The sequence below is a fragment of the Balaenoptera musculus genome, chromosome 20 (genome assembly GCF_009873245.2).
Source record: "Balaenoptera musculus isolate JJ_BM4_2016_0621 chromosome 20, mBalMus1.pri.v3, whole genome shotgun sequence".
Classification (NCBI taxonomy): domain Eukaryota; kingdom Metazoa; phylum Chordata; class Mammalia; order Artiodactyla; family Balaenopteridae; genus Balaenoptera; species Balaenoptera musculus.
The window spans coordinates 21,081,207-21,102,837 of record NC_045804.1 but is presented as its reverse complement, the minus strand read 5'-3'; the positions used below and the strand labels follow the sequence as shown (position 1 = coordinate 21,102,837).

The following is a 21,631-nucleotide window of genomic DNA, read 5'->3' as shown; positions in this document are numbered from 1 at the left end:
CACTCTTCCAATAGTAAGCCAGTGCTATAATGTTATTTTTGCAAATAAAAAGCAAAACGTTCGTCTTAAGGCAAATTGGCCATGACAGGAAAAATAGAGTTCAGCAGCAATCAAGAAGCAGCCCCAGGGCTTCCCTGGTGGCGCAGTGGTTGAGAATCTGCCTGCTAATGCAGGGGACACGGGTTCGAGCCCTGGTCTGGGAAGATCCCACATGCCGCGGAGCAACTGGGCCCGTGAGCCACAACTACTGAGCCTGCACGTCTGGAGCCTGTCCTCCGCAACAAGAGAGCCCACGATAGTGAGAGGCCCGCGCACCGTGATGAAGAGTGGCCCCCGCTTGCCGAAACTAGAGAAAGCCCTCGCACAGAAACGAAGACCCAACACAGCCAAAAATAAATAAAAAACAAAACAAACAAACAAAAAAGCAGCCCCATAACTACTTACATCACGAAACTGAACCTTTCCGAGTTCTCCTAACTCACTGACACAACAATAAGCAGCTTCTGACTGTAGAAAAAGCTGGGCCAGTGTCATCTCCTCACTCCGGAAAAGCTCCCCCATGGCAGCAGAAAGGACCGGTCAACTGAGTACCTGGATTTCTCTCCAACCTAAGGCAAAAAGAGAAAATTATATGACCTTGGAATTATCAAGAGGGCTGAGAGCAAACAACACCCCAGGAAGCCTCTTCCGTTTTGCATTTCATTTCTTCCACTCCATGCTGACAGGTCTTTAACAACTGTTTTGACATCCTTCTTAGAAAGACAGAAAGGAGAAATTGCAACTGCTGTTACGGAATCTTCTCCCAAAGACTGTCTGATGAACAGTCACTTCCTTTGCAGTCGAAGTCAGGATTGAATGACAATAATTTGGGACATCTCAATACATAAGAACGTATTCAGATTAAAAACAGGAACTGGGAATCCGAAACAGCTCTTTAAATACCTTGGACACAATATTATGAGGCAGCTGGCATTTTTTTTTTTTCCTGTGTCAGGAAACAAACAGAAGAGACCTCGGTTACCCTGTCATAAAGCATGTCTCTGTTGCATCTAGTTTTCTATCCTCTACTGCTAATTTCTAACAGCCAGCACTGCCCTAAAGGTTACGGCTACCTTAAAGGGTTTAACTTTCCAAACTCCTCAGAAAACACCATTTTCTCCCAAAAGAATCTAAACACATAAGCATTAACTTAAAAAACAAAAACAGAAAAACACAGAAACAGCTTACACATTAAGCTCAATTTCAAGTCAAGCATGACAGGAATACATGGTAATGACAAAGCAATTTTAAGTCACAGAGAATAAGCTTTGGACCTCCGCAGCTTTCTGTTTCTTATCCCCACCTTCAAGATTAACTACATTCTTCCATCTGTTAAAGCTTCGCATGAATGAGCCAATAAAGATTTCCTTTTCAGTCGGTCTTACCGTTACCGGGTAGGAAAGACAATTGGCGCTATCAGTGGTCCTGAAACTGCAATTATTTATTCTCAATCAGCTATTGTAAGGCACAGGCTGTACAGAATCTAAACTCAACAAAATGTACGGTATTTTTAGTATCATGAGGGCATCCCTAATGATAGGTGAAACTGGCATCAAAGGAAGAGTTATTCTTCCGGAAGCCTGGGAGACATTTTGAGAAATCTGAATGACAAAAACCTTTGTGCATTTGACGTTCAAGGCAGCAAAACCACGCATTCAGATATAAGCAAGAATTTCTCAAGAGATCATGTAGCTTGACTTTAAGACTGCCTACAGCTGAATCATCCAAAACAGCTGTTATCAGATCCCACACTACCCTCAACAAGAATAGATTCCACAACCTCTAAACACATAAAATTATGCCAGATCAGCATAGTTCACAGGCTGCCGATAATGACAGCCTCCAATGAGTTGCCTCCCTGTTTCTGTTCTTTAATGATTACAAGTCTCCCTAGAACATCTCTATCCCACTGGAACCAAAGAGAATACTAAAAAGGCCACAGCAATTCGGGCGCGTGGAGGTCGCAAAAAAAATATGAAGAAACAGTAATCCTGCGCAAGAGGAGTCCAAATAAGGTGCTCCCGAGCCCTGCCTCACGACTGTCATCCAGTCCTCGCCTCCTAACGAGGTGTTCAAATTCACCTGCCTCATTTCCTGTCTACCTAGTGAGAAGGAGGAATTCTCTGAGCCCAGGCACACCTACCTCCTGGAGTGGGGAATAAAAGGGGATAATCCTCAAATGGAGAGCCCCTTTAAGAAGCCCCCCAATTCTTCAGCCTACCCAATAACCTTCAGTTCCTCCTCCTTCCACTTAAATGGGGGAAGGGATCGGGGCCTCCAAAAGGGAGTGAACCTCCTGTTTCTCTGCCCAGAGGAGGGGTGCCCGAAGAGGGGTGAACCCCCATCTCCTCTGAGACCTGAAGCCCCCGCTAATTCCTTTGACAACCGAGGGGGCCGTTAGAAGGGTTTGCTGTGCCCCTCGGAGGCCGCTCCCTGCCGCGCTGTACCTACAGCCCCAGCTCACCTCCAGCCGCGGGCGGGCCAGCCGCAGCCAATGCAGCCGCCGCAGACCAACCCCGCAGCCTCCGAAGCTCAAACCCGCAGCCTCCGCAGCTCCCGGCAGCAGCACCTCGACGTGCGTGCGTCCGCAAAGCCCCGCCCCCGCGCCGCCGCCGGCCTCCGCCCCCACGATGACCTCATTGCCGTTGGCCAATGGGGTGAGGCCTCGGCCGGAGGCCGCATTGCGGAGTCGCGGGGGCGTGGGCGAGACCCTGCGTGCTGACGCCATCTTGTTCCCGCAGCCTCCGCTGCCGGCCCCGGGAGGGCGGGTGTGTGGGGCGGGCGGCGCAGGTGCTCGAGGCCTTAAGTCCTTGAGCCCTTCAGAATCCCTTCTCACTAATATGTATCCTTGAGGCCAGGCTGCCTGCTTTCTTTATTTTCATACCCAAGGAATTAATTCACAACTTCTTCCTCCTCGAGGGAAGTAGCATGAAGGAGAGATTATCATGAAATGACTGGAGAGCTCGAGCGGAGCTTTAAAGGGCTTCCAGCCCCAGTCTATTCTGCGCGCACGCACACACACATCCTTTTTCCTTATTATGCAGGGGAAAAAATTTGAGCCCTAGAGTAGGGAGCGACTTGCTAAAGGTGCTAGATCCTGTAGAGGAGTCTTGATCAGGGGGCTCATTCATTTAAGAATAGAGAACCCCTCTTTAAAAAGGTATTTGCTTCAGTCCTTCCAGCAACTGTCCAGGTTCTATTTTTCTCCAGTAAACAGTGGGAGAAACTGTGGTGCTTCAAAGACAAAGAACGACCCTGCCTGAAAAAGTTTCAGCGTTACACTCCCTACCGGACTCCTAATCGCCCTCCCCACCATGTTGCGATGGTTACGAAATGTGTGAGACCACCTGGGCGATGCCCACCTGGGCAACAGGACCTGTCCCACTCCCACCCTAAGAAGGAAGGTATATGTGCCTTGACCAATCAGTAAAGGAAATTTTCACCTTGGACCATTTCCTTTGTTTTCTGGCTATAAAAACTGATCAATAGCACATGTTCGGGCTTGACTCTCCCAGGCCATTAGGAAGTTGGCCCGCTGTTCTGGCAGTGACCCTTCCCTCTAATAAATTCTATCTCCTTTACAGTCTGCCTTGTGTCTGGAAATTCTTTTCCAACCCGCGTTCGGACCTCGACAGAAACCTTATTAGACCAGGTGTTGTGAAAGTTAATTTCGAATCTTGTTTGATGGATTCCTGTGTGCCCAGTTGACCACTTAAAAGTTTTCTATTCCTCAAAATTTGTAAAAGAATAAGTTTTTAAAAACGCGTTAAGTGACGTCTACCTATTATTTATAAAAACGCCTTTCTCAACTATTGATGTCGATTCCCTTTTCTTGCCCTTCTTTTAAGGAAGAGTGGGGATCCCAAGTTGTTTGTCATAACCAGAACCGTACCTAGAAAACTCAGAAAACTGGTTATTCATACTTCGTGGGTGGTGGAACCCTACTGAGATTCAAATGTAATGACGGAGATATGTCTACCTGGCAAAAACATCATTAATCTTGCTTTACCAGCCTAAAGGAAATAATGTACGGCAAATACCAACGTTTAATTTGCATTTTTCATCTCACATTGTGAATGAAGATATAACGACTTCGTTACGATTTTGTTGAGAAGTAGCACCTTGGAGAGCCCCAGGCCCTCCCTTTCCCTGTGAGCTTAATTGCTCCCTAGTTCTCTCAACTTTCCCCGCAAGGCGGATAAGGACCCACATTTGAAAGCCTGCCAAGTTTTATAAACTATTACACAATGACTCATTTCCTTCCTTTGAGACTTAAAAAAAAGTTATTTTTTTAACCTCAGGGTCAGCTGCTCGCTAACCACAAATTTTCATACTCTTACCTTTAAGACAACCTTTCATCTGGACTCATATCAATTCCCTTGAATTACCTTTTTTTCACAGCTTCCTTGAAAGTATATTCTCTCGGAGCTCCTTTTCTGTCTCCTTTCATCTCCTGCCATCAATCTTTCTCCAGTGTTCTATTTCTTTTCCCTCCATGCTCTCTTCCTTGGAAGTCTTGCCTATTGTTAGGCTTAAATGTCTATGTGTAAGACATACCTATTTTTCCATCCACCTCATTCCTCCAAGGCTCAGAAATGGAATTTCAAGCTGCCTGAATAATGCCATTCAGGCAATAAACGTTTGCTGAGGCAGTCTGCTATATCGGAGACATGGTGCTAGGTGCTGGAGATAGTAAAATGAAACAGACACTTTTCCTATCCTAGAGGAGCTCACAGCTCAGTGAGAAATAAAGTTCCAACAATTATGAGAGAGAGAGAGAGAGAAAGGTGAGATGAGATTAATACTTCCCATGTGCCAGGCACTTTTCTAAGTGCTTTATAAATATGAACTCATTTAAACCTCACAACGATACTAGGAGGCAGACACTAATATTGTCTTCATTTAACAGATGTTATGGTGAAACTGAGGTACAATAATTTGCCAAAAGTCACTCAGCTAATAAATAGCAGAGCAGGATTCAAACTCAGCCAGTTTGGCCCCATTTCTTGTGCTCTTGAGTATTGCACTGTTCTGACTCTGTTAAGAGTGCTGTCTCTGAGTCCAACCTGAATTCAAATCTTGATCTGTCATTTAATATCTCTCACTTTACGACTCTCTAAGCCCTAGTTTCCTCCTCTATAAAATAGGGTTAATAATAGTACTTGCCTTATATGTTTATTGTAAGGAAGAAAAGGAATTTAGTACATGCTTGGCACTCAGTCTGCATTCAAAAACTGTTAGCCATCATCATCATCATTATTATTGTTGAGATACGAAATACTATATATCTCAGTATTGGACCTGAGGATGTCCGAAAAGTTTACATTGAGGTGGTGACACGAGATTTGAAAACTTAGAGCTCTCACTGAATAAAAACTGTCTCTTCCTCTGAGATCCTTAATCCTGCTAATGGCATCATATTGTTTTCCTAGTTACCCAGGCTCCAAGCTTAAGCCATCCTTTTTTTTCTATCTAACATTGTTTACTTAACACAAGCTAAATTAACACAAGTTGGATATTAAAATATCTCTGAGAACAATTTCTACTATTTATATTGTGAAAAATCAAGCAACCACTCTATAATTTGTAAAAATTTCACTTTCAGTTTAATGTTTTCTTCTAATAATTGTCTAAGAATGTCTAATTGGTCAACATTATGTATTGAGTTTTCTCTTTTTTTTTTAAATTTATTTATTTAATTTATTTATTTTTGGCTGCGTTGGGTCTTCGTTGCTGTGCGCGGCTTTCTATAGCTGCGGCGAGTGGGGGCTACTCTTCGTTGCGGTGCGCAGGCTTCTCATTGCGGTAGCTTCTCTTGTTGCGGAGCACGGACTCTAGGCACGCGGGCTCAGAAGTTGTGGCTTGCGACGTCTAGAGCACAGGCTCAGTAGTTGTGGCACACAGGCTTAGTTGCTCCGCGGCATGTGGGATCTTCCTGGACCAGGGCTCAAAACTGTGTCCCCTGCATTGGCAGGTGGATTCTTAAGCACTGTGCCACAGGGAAGCCCTTGAGTTTTCTCTTGAACAAAATTTGTATAGAGAGTATAAAACTTTAAATAAGTATGAATAGATATTAAGCTTAAAAATAAATCTGCCCTAGGGCTTCCCTGGTGGCTCAGTGGTTAAGAGTCTGCCTGCCAATGCAGGGGACACGGGTTCGAGCCCTGGTCTGGGAAGATCCCACATGCCGCGGAGCAGCTAGGCCCGTGAGCCACAACTACTGAGCCTGCGCGTCTGGAGCCTGTGCTCCGCAACAAGAGAGGCCGCGACAGTGGGAGGCCTGCGCACCGCGGTGAAGAGTGGCCCCCACTTGCCGCAACTGGAGAAAGCCCTCGCACAGAAACGAAGACCCAGCAGAGCCATAATTATAAAAATAAATAAATAAAATTTTTTAAAAATAAATAAATAAATAAATAAATCTGCCCTAAGTCTGTCTTCTGAGGTTTGTACAGAGGCCTAGAAGGTTTGTACAGGGTCAGTAGTGGGGTCCTCGTGGCGGTGTGTTCTCCTTTTTTTTTTTTAAATTGGAGTATAGTTGCTTTACACTGCTGTGTCAGTTTCTGCTGTACAGCAAAGTGAATCAGCCATATGTATACATATACCCCCTCTGTTTGGGGTTTGCTTCCCTTTAGGTCACTACAGAGCACTGAGCTTTTTTGGTTTTGTTTTGTTTTGGCCGTGCCCTGCAACATGCGGGATCTTAGTTCCCCACCCAGGGATCGAACCCGTGCCCCCTGCAATAGAAGCGTGGAGTCCTAACCACTGGACTGCCAGGGGATTCCCCCAAACACAGTAGTTTCTACCTGATTTTTCTCCCCTAGCACTGAGCCTACTCATTCAATGGTAAGTACCATTTCTTGAATGAATGGGTGAATGGGTAGATGATCCTGAAAGAAACAGGGACCTCCTAATAGAAATCTACTATCAACAAAAGAACACAGCTATCAGACAAAAAGGAATATGATCACATCCTGCCTTTTTTCTGTCCCCTTCGTTTTATGGACCTCATTATCTGTGGGGAAGAGAGTTCGTGACAGATGCTTGTATTCTTGTAACAGAGATATGAGGGAAAGGTTCCAAGCAGAAGCTAGAATCAGAAACTGTGTGTGAAGTCAGTGAAAACTTTGCAGAGTCATCAAGTTCAGTACACTAATAGTGCCGAGGCTTGTATTCCATGTACAGTTCTCAAAGTTATTCTACGTTGGAACATTCCTATAAGGAAAATACTCTAACTTCAATGATGAGTACTTTTTTTTTGGGGGGGGGGGGCTCACCCTGTGGCATGCGGGATCTTAGTTCCCCGATCAGGGATCGAACCCAGATCCACGGCAGTGAAAGTGCCAAGTCTTAACCACTGGACCACCAGGGAATTCCCCAATGATGGGTACTTTAATAAATAGCTTTTAGTCATCAAAAATCCATCATTCCTTCAGCAAATATCTATTAAGTGCACACTTTATACCAAGCATAATGTTAGAAACTGGAAATGCAAAGAGGAGCAAGGAGCTCACAGTCTATCAGGAGAGAGAGACAAACAGCTAACTGTGATATAACATACATGATATAGCAGCAATTGAAGTAGAAGTCTATGTAAACCCAGAGAAAAGAGTTATTAATCCTGTTTGGCCTTGCAGGAGGCTTTAAGAAGACATGACATTTGCGATGGGTATTAAAGGATTAATAGAAGTTTGGTCGGAGGAGGAGGCAAAGGCTAACAGAACAGAAATAGTACTAATATCAAACTAAATTCAGATTTTGTTTTCATCACAGTCAGCAAATACAACAACTTAGCCCAAAACTGACTAAAATATTTTGATACAGAATAATCAGGCATTTATGTTGATTTTATCTAGAGTTACCTGTTTGCTTCTCTAGGGAAGAAATAAGTTGTGCTTATGCCTTTCTGTAATTTGAACAAGTACAGCATATGTCCAACAAGAGCCAGTATAAACAGGTTGTTGCCACACAGCCTTAGAAGACGTGAGAAATTCCATATGAGGCATAGCCACTAATGCAATTCTGGGTGTCTAAACTGAGCTATCTCTTAGCATCTGTGAAAATGTCTAAACAATAGTTACAAAAATCAGTTCTACTACCAAGACAAAAGAGAGAACAGAGGCAATGATCTAACCGAGTCTCAAAAAGTTACAAGAATTGTCACTGTAGTGAAATGACTAAAACAAATGGTTTTTTCTCCTTTTTCTTCCTTCCTTTTTTAGTTCGAATGAATGCACAGCAATTGTCTAAATTTCCACCCGTGAAAGGTCAGCTCATGGTGGCTCATCCAACTTAGATTCCTAGATGGGAGTGTTAAAGTTAAACAAAGTGTGTTGAAAAACATATTTGCTCGTGTCTCTTTCTGCCATATGCTTAATTAATTAATTAATTTCCTAGAACTGCCATACAAACTACCACAAACCGAGTGGCCTAAAACAACAGAAATTTATTCTCTCATAGTTCTGGAGGACAGCAGTCTGAAATCAATGTGTCCACAGGGCCATGATATTTCTAAAGACTCTAGGGAAGAATCCTTCATTCCCTCTATCTAGCTTCTGGTGGTTGTCCAAAATTCCCGGCATTCTTTGGCTTAGGGATACATCACTCCAATGGCTGCCTTCATCTTCACATGGCATTTTTCCTTCTGTGTGTCTGTATCTGCATCCACATTTCCCTCTTCTGATAAGGACACCAGTCACTGGATCAGTGCCCACCTTAATCCAGTATGACTTCATCTTAACTTGGCCACATCTGCAAATATACTGTTTCCAAATAAGGACATATTCACCTGTTCCAGGTGGACATAAATTTGGGGGGAGCACTATTCAACCCAGTACACTTCCCTTACCAATTTGGGGAAGGAAATTTTGCTCTGCATAATAGTGCAAGCAGTTAGCAGCTAAAATTTTGATTTAAAAGTTAATTCTGGGCTTCCCTGGTGGTGCAGTGGTTGAGTCCGCCTGCCATTGCAGGAGACATGGGTTCGACCCTTGGTCCAGGAAGATCCCACATGCCGAGGAGCAACGAAGCCCATGTGCCACAACTACTGAGCCTGTGCTCTAGAGCCTGCGAGCCACAGCTACTGAAGCCCACGTGCCTAGAGCCCGTGCTCCACAACAAGAGAAGCCACTGCAATGAGAAGCCTACGCACCGCAACAAAGAGTAGCCCCCATTTGCTGCAACTAGAGAAAGCCCGCGCACAGCAACGAAGACCCAACACAGCCAAAAATAAATAAATAAAATTAATTTATTTTAAAAATTAAAAATAAAAATAAATAAATAAAAGTTAATTCTGCTTGTCTGCATTCATTGAGGTGACAGCAGTGCAGTGTAATGATTGTATGTGTCCAGTCAAATAATTTTTTGTTTTTCCCTTTTACATAAAAATGAACTCTAATTCTTAAACTATTCTACCAAAGATCTGATTTGAGTGTTGGATGAGAGATTTCTCCTGCACAACCTTTAGGTGACCTGGCATGACCTTGACTATTGTTCTTGAAATACTGATTAGCATTTTGTCTCCACAGAAACATGTAATTACTTTTGCAGTTTCACTCTGAGTTCCTCAACATAACACTGTGCTTTTACTTGCAAAGCCTGTCAATGTTTCAAATAAAAGTCTTTAAGTAAAAATCTATTCATAATAGATCTTGAGGCTCCCTTTGAAGCTCAGGCAATGTCAGCTTCCTTTAGCTCTGGTAATGATTACATCCACAAGGGGATATGAATGAGCCTAAGGCATGTGACATTTTATGCAACCCTTAAGACTCTTGTGACCAACACGAGGCAAAAAGCCTCTTAACTTGTGGGAGTTAAGAATGCCATGGAAAGAGGCTTCTTAAAGAAATCAAATTGAGAAAACTGGAGATGGGAAGGAGGGGAAGGATTGAGTAACAGAGAGCAGAGACACCTCTCTGTGACATTAGACCTGAAGTATTTGCCCAGGTAAACAAGAAACAGGCTCAAGATTGCTGAAGCGGAGAATCTAGCAAATGCTTCTGTATTGAGTTTCTAGTGATTCGGAGATAGGAGGTGAGATCTGTAGTAAAGAAATACATGGGAAAATTCCAGTAGGTTCATTGAATCTGGTTGATTTAATGGTCAAGGGAAAGATTCACCTTGAACTTTTGTATTCCCACTGCTTATCTTGGTGCATGGCATTCAATATACACTTAATATATTTTTTTATAAATGAGATTTTAAAAAATAAATAAATTTATTTATTTATTTATTTTTGGCTGCGTTGGGTCTTCGTTGCTGCGCGTGGGCTTTCTCTAGTTGTGGCTCGCGGGGGCTACTGTTCCTTGGGGTGCACGGGCTTCATTGCGGTGGCTTCTCCTGTTGCAGAGCACGGGCTCTAGGCACACGGGCTTCAGTAGTTGTGGCACGCTGGTTCAGCAGTTGTGGCCGTGCGCTCTAGAGTGCAGGCTCAGTAGTTGTGGCACACAGGCTTAGCTGCTCCGTGGCGTGTGGGATCTTCCCGGAGCAGGGCTCGAACCTGTGTCCCCTGAATTGGCAGGCGGGGTCTTAACCACTGCCCCACCAGGAAGCCCCTACACTTAATATTTTTGAAAGAAAGCAAAACTGGGAATTTTTCTATTAATTAATTTATTTATTTTTAATTTATTTTTTTAATATCTTTATTGGAGGATAATTGCTTTACAATGGTGTGTTAGTTTCTGCTGCATAACAAAGTGAATCAGCTATATGTATACATATATCCCCATATCCCCTCCCTCTTGCGTCTCCCTCCCACCCTCCCTATCCCACCCCTCTAGGTGGTCACAAAGCACCAAGTTGGTCTCCCTGTGCTATGCGGCTGCTTCCCACTAGCTATCTATTTTACATTTGGTAGTGTATATATATCCATGCCACTCTCTCAGTTCGTCCCAGTTTACCCTTCCCCCTCCCCATGTCCTCAAGTTCATTCTCTACGTCTGCGTCTTTATTCCTGTCCTGCCCCTAGGTTCTTCAGAACCTTTTTTTTTTTTTTTTTTAGATTCCATATATATGTGTTAGCATACGGTATTTCCCTTTCTCTTTCTGACTTACTTCACTCTGTATGACAGACTCTAGTTCCATCCACCTCACTACAAATAACTCAATTTCTTTTCTTTTTATGGATGAGTAATATTCCGTTGTATATATGTGCTACATCTTCTTTGTCCATTCATCTGTCGATGGACACAGGTTGCTTCCATGTCCTGGCTATTGTAAATAGAGCTGCAATGAACATTGTGGTACATGACTCTTTTTGAATCATGGTTTTCTCAGGGTATATGCCCAGTAGTGGGATTGCTGGGTCGTACGGTAGTTCTATTTTTAGTTTTTTAAGGAACCTCCATACTGTGGAATTTCTTTTCTTAACTTGTGACAAACTGGTGTAGGTTATTTGCAATCATGTACTTATTTAAGGCTGGAGATTGCTATGCTTTACACTTCAGTTGTTTTTGTTTTATAAAAGCAGCTTACCAGGCTTTTGCGGTATTTTCAAGGAGGGAGAATGGTGAGGAAGGGAGCCTGCAGGAAACTTGTAGGGAGGATGTATAAAGGAGTCATCTTCAGAGGAGAAAGTCTTTTTAGGGGAAGCAGAAAGTTATCCAAGAGGGAACCTTCAGTTGGATATTGCCTTGAGCTGTATTTTCATTACAAGTTTCTTTTTGCTTAGAGTTTTAGAGATTCTGAATACAAGTGAACAATTATTCCTGTTTAAAAAAATATACTTTGGGCCCTTAAAATATTCTGGCAATATGAATAGCTATTGACAACACTGCATTTGAGTAAAATCTGCAAGGTAAGTGAAGTTTAGGAGCTTTCCAGTCAACTTCTATATGCCTCTCTTCTATTCTTTCATTCAGTACAAGGTTTTGTGCTTGATATGACCCAGGCCTAGATATAGGAAATTGGACAAGGGCCCTAACCTGAAGGAGCTCATAATCTATAATACAATACAGATTTTATTAGTAATATATAGATAGTCCTATGGATGCACTGATAAAGGTATCACTAAGTATGCTTTGAAACCTTTACAGAGGAGATGAAATTTGAGTTGTCTTAAAGGATGAGCAGGTGTTTGCCTGTGAACAGACTATGAACCTGGTCTGTTCTCTGCCTGCATTGGGAGTGATTCCACCACTTCTCTGCAAATCGTTTCCTTCAAGACTGAGTTAAAGATCAATCTTTCAATAATGACAACACTACATATGAAATTGCATGAGATATCACTAAAGTTGCACTCAGAGAACGAGAAAAATAATTATAGCTTTAAGCGTGCTTATTAAACAAGAACAAATTAAAGTAAATTAAATAAGCATAACTCAACATGCTTTTTCCTTGCAGTTTTATTGAGATATAATTGACATACAGCACTGTATAACTTTAAGGTATACAGCATGATGATTTGACTTACATACACCATGAAATGATTATCACAATAAGTTTAGTGAACATCTCATATAGATACAAAATTAAAGAAATAGAAAAAATTTTTTCCTTGTGATGAGAACTCAGGATATATTCTCAACAACTTTCATATATAGCATACAGCAGTGTTAACTATATTTATCCTGTTGTACATTACATCCCTAGCACTTATTTTTCTTATAACTGAAAGTTTATACTTTTGACTGCCTTCATCCAATTCCCCCTCCTTTCAGCCCCCACCTCTGGTAACCACAAATTATTTTTGTGGTTCTATAAGTTTGTTTGTTTTTGAAATATAACTGACCTACAACACTATGTTAGTTCCTGTTACACAACATAATGGCTCAATAGTTTAGTATATTTCAAAATGATCACCACGATAAGTCTAGTTAGGATCTGTCACCATACAAATATATCACATCATTATTGACTATATTCCCCACACTACATTTCATACCCGTGACTCATTTATTTTGCAACTGAAAGTTTGTTCCTCTTAATCTCCCTCACCTATTTCTTTCCTCCCCATACCCTCTTCCCCTCTGGAAACCACCTGTTTGTTCTCTGTATCTGTGACTCTGCTTCCGTTATATTATGTTTGTTCATTTGTTTTGTTTTTCAGATTCCACATATCAGTGAAATCATACAGTGTTTGTCTTTCCCTGTCTGATTTATTTCACTTGCATAATACCCTCTATGTCCATCCATGCTGTGGCAAACTGGCAAGGTTTCATTCTTTTTTATGGCTGAGCTATGTATCTATATATATCTATATAGATATAATATATATGATTGACATATATATATATCTCACATCTTCTTTATCCATTCATCTATTGATGGGCACTTCCATATCTTGGCTATTGTAAATAATGCTACAATGAATGTAGGGGGTGTGATCTTTGCTAATTAGTGTTTTCATTTTTTTCAAATAAATATCCAGGAGAGGAATTGCTGGATTGTGTGGTAGTCCCTTTTTTTTTCTTTTTTTTTTTTGGTCGCACTGCGCGGCATGTGGGATCTTATTTCCCTGACCAGAGATTGAACCTGTGCCCCCTGCAGTGGAAGTGTGGAGTCTTAACCACTGGACGGCCAGGGAAGTCCCTATTTTTTAACTTTTTGAGGAATCTCCATACTGTTTTCCATAGTGGTTGCATTTACATTTACATTTCCACCAGCAGTGCCTGAGGGTTCTCTTTTCTTCACATCCTCACCAACACTTGTTATCTGTTGCCTTTTTGATAATAGCCATTCTCACAGGTGTGACATGATATTTCATTGTGGTTTTGCTTTGCACTTCCCTGATGATTAGTAACGTTGAACAAATATGTTCTCTGACCCTTTCTCTCTCTCTTCTCTTTCTGGGACTCCTATAATGTGAATGTTAGTAGGCTTGCTATGGTCCCAGAGATCTCTTAATCTGCCCTCATTTATTAAAAATTCTTTTTTCTGTTCAGTTTAAGTGACTTCCAGTACTCTGTCTTCCAGTTCGCTGATTCATTCCTCTGTATCATCTAATCTACTGTTGATTCCTTCTGGCGTATTTTTAAAATTTCAGTTATTGTTTTCTTCATCTCTATTTGGTTCTTCTTTATATTATCTTCTTCATCTCTATTTGGTTCTTCTTTATATTTTCTAACTCTTTGTTAAAAATTTCTAACTTCTCACTCTGTTCATCCTTACTTCTCCTGAGTTTGTTTTGTTTTATTTTATTTATTTGGCTGTGCGAGGTCTTAGCTGCAGCACGTGGGATCTTTGTTGCTGAGTGTGGGATCTTTAGTTGTGGCATGTGAACTCTTAGTTACGGCATGCATGTGGGATCTAGTTCCCTGACCCAGGATCAAACCCGGGCCCCCTGCATTGGGAGCTCGGAGTCTTAGCCCCTGGACCATCAGGGAAGTCCCCCTCCTGAGTTATTTGAGCATCTTTGAGCATCAGCCCGGGGGTACTGGGCTACTGCCAGCCTGCTGGTGTGTGGAGCTGGTCCTGGGGTCTCTGACTGCAGGGTCCTGTGGGTCCCAGAGTTGGTGTTGGCCCACTGGTGGGCGGGGCCAGGGCCCAGGGGTCCTGGGGCTGGTGCCTGCTCATTGGTGGATGAGGCTGGTCCTGGGGCTAGTGCCGGCCCACCGGGGTCAGGGCTGGGTTCTGGGGCATCTGGGGGTCAGAGGGTCTTAAGGAAGCTGGCCTGCTGGTGGGGGGGTCTATGTCTTCTGGCTAGCTGTTTGGTCTGAGTTGTCCCAGTACTGGTGCGGACACACTGATGGGTGGGTCGAGGTTTTAGTGCTAATAAGCTAGAGAGAGGATTCCAAAATGGACCTTGCCAGCACTGGGGTCCTCATGGGAGAATGAGTTCCCCAAATGGCTGCCGCCAGTGTCTATGTCCATGGGGTGAGTTACAGATGCCTCCTGCTTCTCTGGGAGGCTCTCCAGGATCAGTAGGTGGTTCTGACCCAGGCTCCTTTCAAATTACTGCTTCTTCCCTGTGTCTTGGAGGGTGTGAGATTTTGTGTGCACCCTTTAAGAGTGGCGACTCTATTTCCTACAGTCCTCTGGCTCTCCCAAAAGTAAGCCCCGTTGGTCTTCAAAGCGAAAAGTTCCAGGGGCTCATCTTCCCAGTGCAGGAACCCTGGACTGGGGAGCACAATGTGGGGCCTGGACCCCTCGCTCCTTGGAGACAACCTCTGCAGTTGTAACTATCCTCCCGTTTGTGGGTCACCCACCCAGGTGTATGGGTCTTGACTATACTGTGTCTCTGCCCCTCCTACCCGTCTCACTGTGATTCTTTCTTTATATCTTTAATTGTAGAAAATCTTTTCTACTAGTCTTCTGGTCTTTCTCATCAATAGTTGTTCTGTAAATCTTTATAATTTTGGTCCACCCATGAGAAGAGGTGAACTCAGGGTCTTCCTACTCTGCCATCTTGGCCACTCCTCTCTCAGCATGTTTTTAAATTAATTTATTTATTGACTGTGTTGGGTCTTCGTTGCTGCAGGTGGGCTTTCGCTAGTTGCGGCGAGCGGGGGCTACTCTCCATTGTGGAGCGTGGGTTTCTCTCTAGTTGTGGCGTGCGGGCTTGGCTACCCCACGGCATGTGGGATCTTTTTCCCCGACCAGGGATTGAACTCGCGTCCCCTGCATTGGAAGGGGGATTCTTAACCACTGGACCACCAGGGAAGTCCCTGTCTGGTTTTCTATATCAGCGTTATACTGGTCTCATAAAATGGGTTGGGAAGGATTCTCTTCTACTTTCTGGGAAAGATTATGTAGAATTGGTGTTAATTCTTCTTTATATGTTTGGTAGAGTCTCCACTAAAACCATCTGGACCTGGATATTACCTTTTTTTTTTTTTTTTTTAGACTTTTAAATTACAAAATAAATTTCTTTACAGTTACAGAGCTATCCAAACTATCTATTTAATATTGGGTGAGTTCTGGTAGTTGGTACTATTTGAGAAATTGGAGTATGGAATATTTACTTAATCTCAAAATACCACGCTACAAAATACACGTGACAAAGAAGAAAAGAGTAACTTCTTTATACTGGAAAAGTCTGAAAGACATCACCTTAAGTGATCAAAGTTAACAGTACTAGCAAAAGGCAAATCAAAATTGTGTACCACCTGATAGGATACAATGAAAAGAACACAGCCTCTCTTTCATGCTATTCCTGCCAAAGATAAAATCCTAAATCCAATCATGAAAAAAAAATCAGAAAGCCCAAACTGAATAATCTTGTACAAAATAATTGTCCTGTAATCTTCAAAAACATCAATGTTATGAAAGTCAAGGAGAAGATGAACTATTCTCGTGATTGAAGGAGACAAAAGAGATGTGACAACTAAATTCAAAGTGTGATCTTAGATTGGATCATTAAGCTATAAAGGACACTACTGGGACAAATGATGAAATTTGATAGGTTGCTGAAAACAAGATGGTGGTATGTATCAATATCAATTTCCTAATTTTGATGGTTGTACTGTGGTTATGTATCAGAATGTTCTTGTTTGTAGAAAATTCACACTAAAGTATTTGGGGGGTGATGGAACATCAGGCTGCCAATTTACTCTCAAATGGTTCAGAAAAAAATAATCTTTTTGTACTTAAAGAAACGTTTCTGTAAATTTTAAATAATTTAAAAATTTTTTAGGACTTCCCTGGTGGTGCAGTGGTTAAGAATCCGCCTGCCAATGCAAGGTACACGGGTTAGAGCCCTGGTCAGGGAAGATTCCACATGCCGCGGGGCAACTAAGCCTGTGTGCCACAGCTACTGAGCCTGCGCTCTAGAGCCCGCGAGCCACAACTGCTGAAGCCTGAGCGCCTAGAGCCCGTGCTCCACAACAGGAGAAACCACCGCAATGAGAAGCCCGTGCACCGCAACAAAGAGTAGCCCTCGCTTGTCGCAACTAGAGAAAAGTCTGCGTGCAGCAATGAAGACCCAGTGCAGCCAAAAATAAATAAATAAATTAATTAATTTTAAAAAATTTTTTTGTAAATTACAGAAAAAAAGTTTCCAGATAGCCTCTTTCCATTTTGATCACTCTATTATTCTAGGGCTCCTAAACATTGATGGATATATTTTACATACACTTGTGCTGGATATCATCTACTCATTTGGAAATCTTTATACTTCTTGTGCATCTGTTTCCTTGATCAGATTATTAAACACCCAAAGGACATAATTTTGCCTCTGTTTCCTTTATATTTCCTTGTGGTATCAAGTAGCTGCTCTTAATAACCACTTGTAAACACTAAAGGTTTTGGAGTATGAATTATCTGAATAGTTGAATTGCCTCTTTCAATTTAAGCCCATGCAAAAAAACTAAATCATATCTCTTAAGTCATATGATGGATCCAGGAACCAAGTCTGTGCTGACTGCTCTTTCACACCAATCAATGGCCCCTGGGATTCAAAGAAATATGCATCTTGGTGGAAAAATGAGTCATTCCACCAACGCACAGCTGGACTCTCACACCAGACCACAATGGAAATGTGGAAATCTGAGTGGAGCACAAGGAATCTACATGTAACAAGAGTTCACACTCTTCCTGTTCTGTTACATTGTGAAATGGAAACATTGTTTTCTGGGAAAAGAGCCAGATTCCACAAACGAAATGGTTTTGCCTAAATGTGCACAGCTGCTAAACACTTACTGTGCTTATTGAGAGTATCTTGTTTTATAGATTTAGACTTTATTCCAACTGCAAAGTTTAAAGGAAGAGGGGTCCTATCGTGTGCAACAGAATGGGTTTTTTTTTTAATTTTTTTAAAATTTTTGTCTGCGTTGGGTCTTCGTTTCTGCGTGTGGGCTTTCTCCAGTTGCGGCGAGTGGGGGCTACTCCTCGTTGCGGAGCGCAGGCTTCTCATTGCGGTGGCTTCTCTTGTTGTGGAGCATGGGCTCTAGGCAAGCAGGCTTCAGTAGCTGTGGCTCGTGGGCTCAGTAGTTGTGGTTTGCAGGCTCTACAGCGCGGGCTCACTAGCTGTGGCCCATGGCCTTAGTTGCTCTGCGGCATGTGGGATCTTCCTGGACCAGGGCTCGGACCCGTGTCCCCTGCATTGGTAGGCGAATTCTTAACCACTGCGACACCAGGGAAGTCCCTAAATCTGGACTTTTGATCAGATTCAAGTTTAACTGTTTTGATGTCTTTTTTTTTTTGCTTGTTCAGCATCGTTGTGAATTCATGGATTTAAACATATTTGATATATATTATCTGGAATCAAATAACTGGAAAAATAAATTAACAATGCTTTTCCACACATTCTTTGCTATTATATAAAGAAAGGGATTAATTATAAAGAAATAATTTAACATCAGGAATTTCTTTTTAAAAGCATTTCCAGGAGCAACCTAAGTATCCATCAACAGATGAATGGATAAAGAAGATGTGGTACATATATACAATGAAATAATACTCAGCCATAAAAAGAATGAAGTTGTGCCATTTGCAACAACATGGATGGACTTGGAGGGTATTATGCTAAGTAAAATAAGTCAGACAGAGAAAGACAAATACTGTATGATATCACTTATGTGTGCAATCTAAAAAATACAACAAACTACTGAATTTAACAAAAAAGAAACAGACTCACAGATACAGAGAACAAACTAGTGGTTATCACTGGGGAGGGACAAGAATAGGGGTAGGGGATTAAGAGGTACAAACTACTATGTATAAATAAATAAACTACAAGGATATATTGTAACACAGGGAATATAGCCAATGTTTTCTGTGGTTTTTTTCCCCCCAAAGTGTTACTTTATTTTCTTATTTATTTATTTATTTAATTTAATTTTATTAATTTATTTTTGGCTGCGTTGGGTCTTTGTTGCTGCGCACCGACTGGGCTTTCCCTAGTTGCGGTGAGCTGGGGCTACTCTTCGTTGCGGTGCCCTTGCTTCTCATTGCGGTGGCTTCTCTTGTTGCGGAGCACAGGCTCTAGGCGCACGGGCTTCAGTAGTTGTGGCACACGGGCTCAGTAGTTGTGGCTCACAGGCTTAGCTGCTCTGCGATATGGGATCTTCCCGGACCAGGGCTCGAACCCATGTCTGCTGCATTGGCAGGCGGATTCTTAACCACTGCGCCACCAGGGAAGTCCTATTATTTATTTTTTTAACATCTTTATTGAAGTATAATTGCTTTACATTGTTGTGTTATTTTCTGTTGTATAACAAAGTGAATCAGCTATACGTATACATATATCCCCATATCTCCTCCCTCTTGTGTCTCCCTCCCACCCTCCATATCCCACCCCTCTAGGCGGTCACAAAGCACCGAGCTGATCTCCCTGTGCTATGTGGCTGCTTCCCACTAGCTATCTCTTTTACATTTGGTAGTGTATATATGTCCATGCCACTCTCTCACTTAGTCCCAGCTTACCCTTCCCCCTCCCTGTGTCCTCAAGTCCATTCTCTATGTCTGCGTCTTTATTCCTGTCCTGCCCCTAGGTTCTTCAGAACCTTTTTTTTTTTTTTGATTCCATATATATGTGTTAGCATATGGTATTTGTCTTTCTGTTTCTGACTTACTTCACTCTGTATGACAGACTCTAGGTCCATCCACCTCACTATAAATAACTCAATTTGGTTTCTTTTTACGGCTGAGTAATATTCTATTGTATATATGTGCCACATATTCTTTATCCATTCCTCTGTCGATGGACACTTAGGTTGCTTCCATGTCCTGGCTATTGTAAATAGTGCTGCGATGAACATTGTGGTACATGACTCTTTTTGAATTATGGTTTTCTCAGGGTATATGCCCAGTAGTGGGATTGCTGGGTCGTATGGTAGTTCTACTTTTAGTTTTTTAAGGAACCTCCATACTGTTCTCCATAGTGGCTGTACCAATTTACATTCCCACCAACAGTGCAAGAGGGTTCCCTTTTCTCCACACCCTCTCCAACATTTTAGCCAATGTTTTATAATTACTATACATGGAATATAACCTTTAAAAATTGTGAATCACTATGTTGTACACCTGAAACTTATATAATATTGTACATCAACTATACCCCAATAAAAAAAAATTTCCACGGAATAGTGCAGGCTTAATACATATATAATCCAATCTTCTATAGTTTCTACATCTGTACTCCTAAATAATTGTAATATTTTAGACTTCTCCCTTTCTCTCATTCTCTACATGGAATCAGTCACCAAGCCCTATTGATTTTCCCTCCTATAGAGTTATCCTATCAGATCTCTTCCCTCTATGTACATTGTACTGCTTTAGTTCAAATGATCGTCTTCTCTTATTGGGACTATTGCAGTAGCCTCCTGATAGATCTCCCTGCTTCTAGTCTCAGCCCCTTCCAAACTATCGTTTACATTTCCTCAAATCAATTTTCTTCCTAAAATGCAAATCAGTTCCTCTCCCTCTTTAGGTTAAAGTCCTTAAATTGTGCCTTATAACCTTGAGGATAAAGTCCAGACCTCTAAGCATGATTTCAGGATGCTCTGTGATTGGACAACATTTCCTGTTCAGCCTCACCTTTAGCCTCTCTGCCTCCAAATACCTCATGCTCCAGCCTCAATAAGCTATTTTCCATAGGCTCAGACGTCCTCATGCCTTTACCAAGATCTTTCCTCTGCTTAGAATCCCAACCCTCAGCTCCCTTTTTCTGCTTAGCAAATGCCTATTCATTCTTCAAGCCACAGCTCAACTCCTCCGAAATGTCTCCTGTATCCCTTATGCAAACGTAATCACTCTTTCCCCTGACTGGTGCGAGGTGATATCAATGGACGCTTAATACGAAATTAAGCTCCCATTGCTCCTTGTATATGTTGCCTTTTATGGCAGTTATCCCACTAAATTGTAATAGTTGAGCTACATATCTAGCTCCCATGTTACACTATAAGCTCCTGATGGCGAAGACCATGTCTTTCCATCTTTGAGTCCCCAACTCGTAGCACTAGAACTAGCAATTTACAGGTACTTGGTAACTAGTTGCTAAATGTTTGCTTGAATTAATGATGTTCAAAATGAACTTTTTCTAAAGTACTATAAGATCCCAAAGGGCTTTCTGAGTTATCAGAGATTAGAATCATAGAGTCATAGAATGTCAGAACTGGAAGGAATCTTAGAACTCCTATACAGATATCCTATATGGTATTCTAATAGATACTCCTATTTTTTTCATTTGTAGATGAAAAAACTAAGAACCAAGAGAGAGGTGAAAAGCTAACAGAAGGAAAGTCATTCGCTTGAAATCACACCAATTTGGAGACAGAGGTGAATAAATATTCTGTTCATCAGATGTGTAGTGTAAAATGGATTTCTCCTAGTCTAATAGATTATGTACAATCTATTCTAATCAGATTATACATTCAATTAACCAATTATTAAATCAACAAGAGCCCTCCTCTATCTTTTTTGGATAAGTGGACTGTTTATTATAATTCAGTTTGAACTGGAATAAAGTTTTGCTGTTATCATGGTCAGGGAGGCTTATTTTCTTTAACTTGCTGGTAGCTCAGATTAAACTCGAGCAAGTCATTATCTCCAGTGTCTAGGAGATACTCATACTATGTGTTAATTAAATTTGTTAAACTCTCAAAGGATAGCTATATTTCCAAGTTATTTAGGAGAAACTCATTATTACCATCAGTTCTGCCTATAAGTGACACTGGGCGCATTTAAAAAATTAAACCTGGGCAGAAGACCTAAATAGACA

General features: G+C 41.8%; 1 protein-coding gene across 8 annotated transcripts in view; it reads right to left on the bottom strand.

Annotated features, from left to right (window-relative positions):
- The window catches only part of ATP6V0A1 (ATPase H+ transporting V0 subunit a1), a 56,863-nt gene extending 54,232 nt beyond the window's left edge, over nt 1-2,631 (bottom strand). For all 8 annotated transcript variants that reach the window (XM_036837341.1, XM_036837342.1, XM_036837344.1 and 5 more), the window contains exons 1-2: nt 2,504-2,631; nt 445-608 (exon numbers count right to left, since the gene is read on the bottom strand). In XM_036837341.1, the coding sequence (XP_036693236.1) occupies nt 445-561 (117 nt within the window). In that variant the 5' untranslated portion in view covers nt 562-608; nt 2,504-2,631. The remainder of the gene's footprint in view (nt 1-444; nt 609-2,503) is intronic.
- Nucleotides 2,632-21,631: the final 19,000 nt, after the last annotated feature.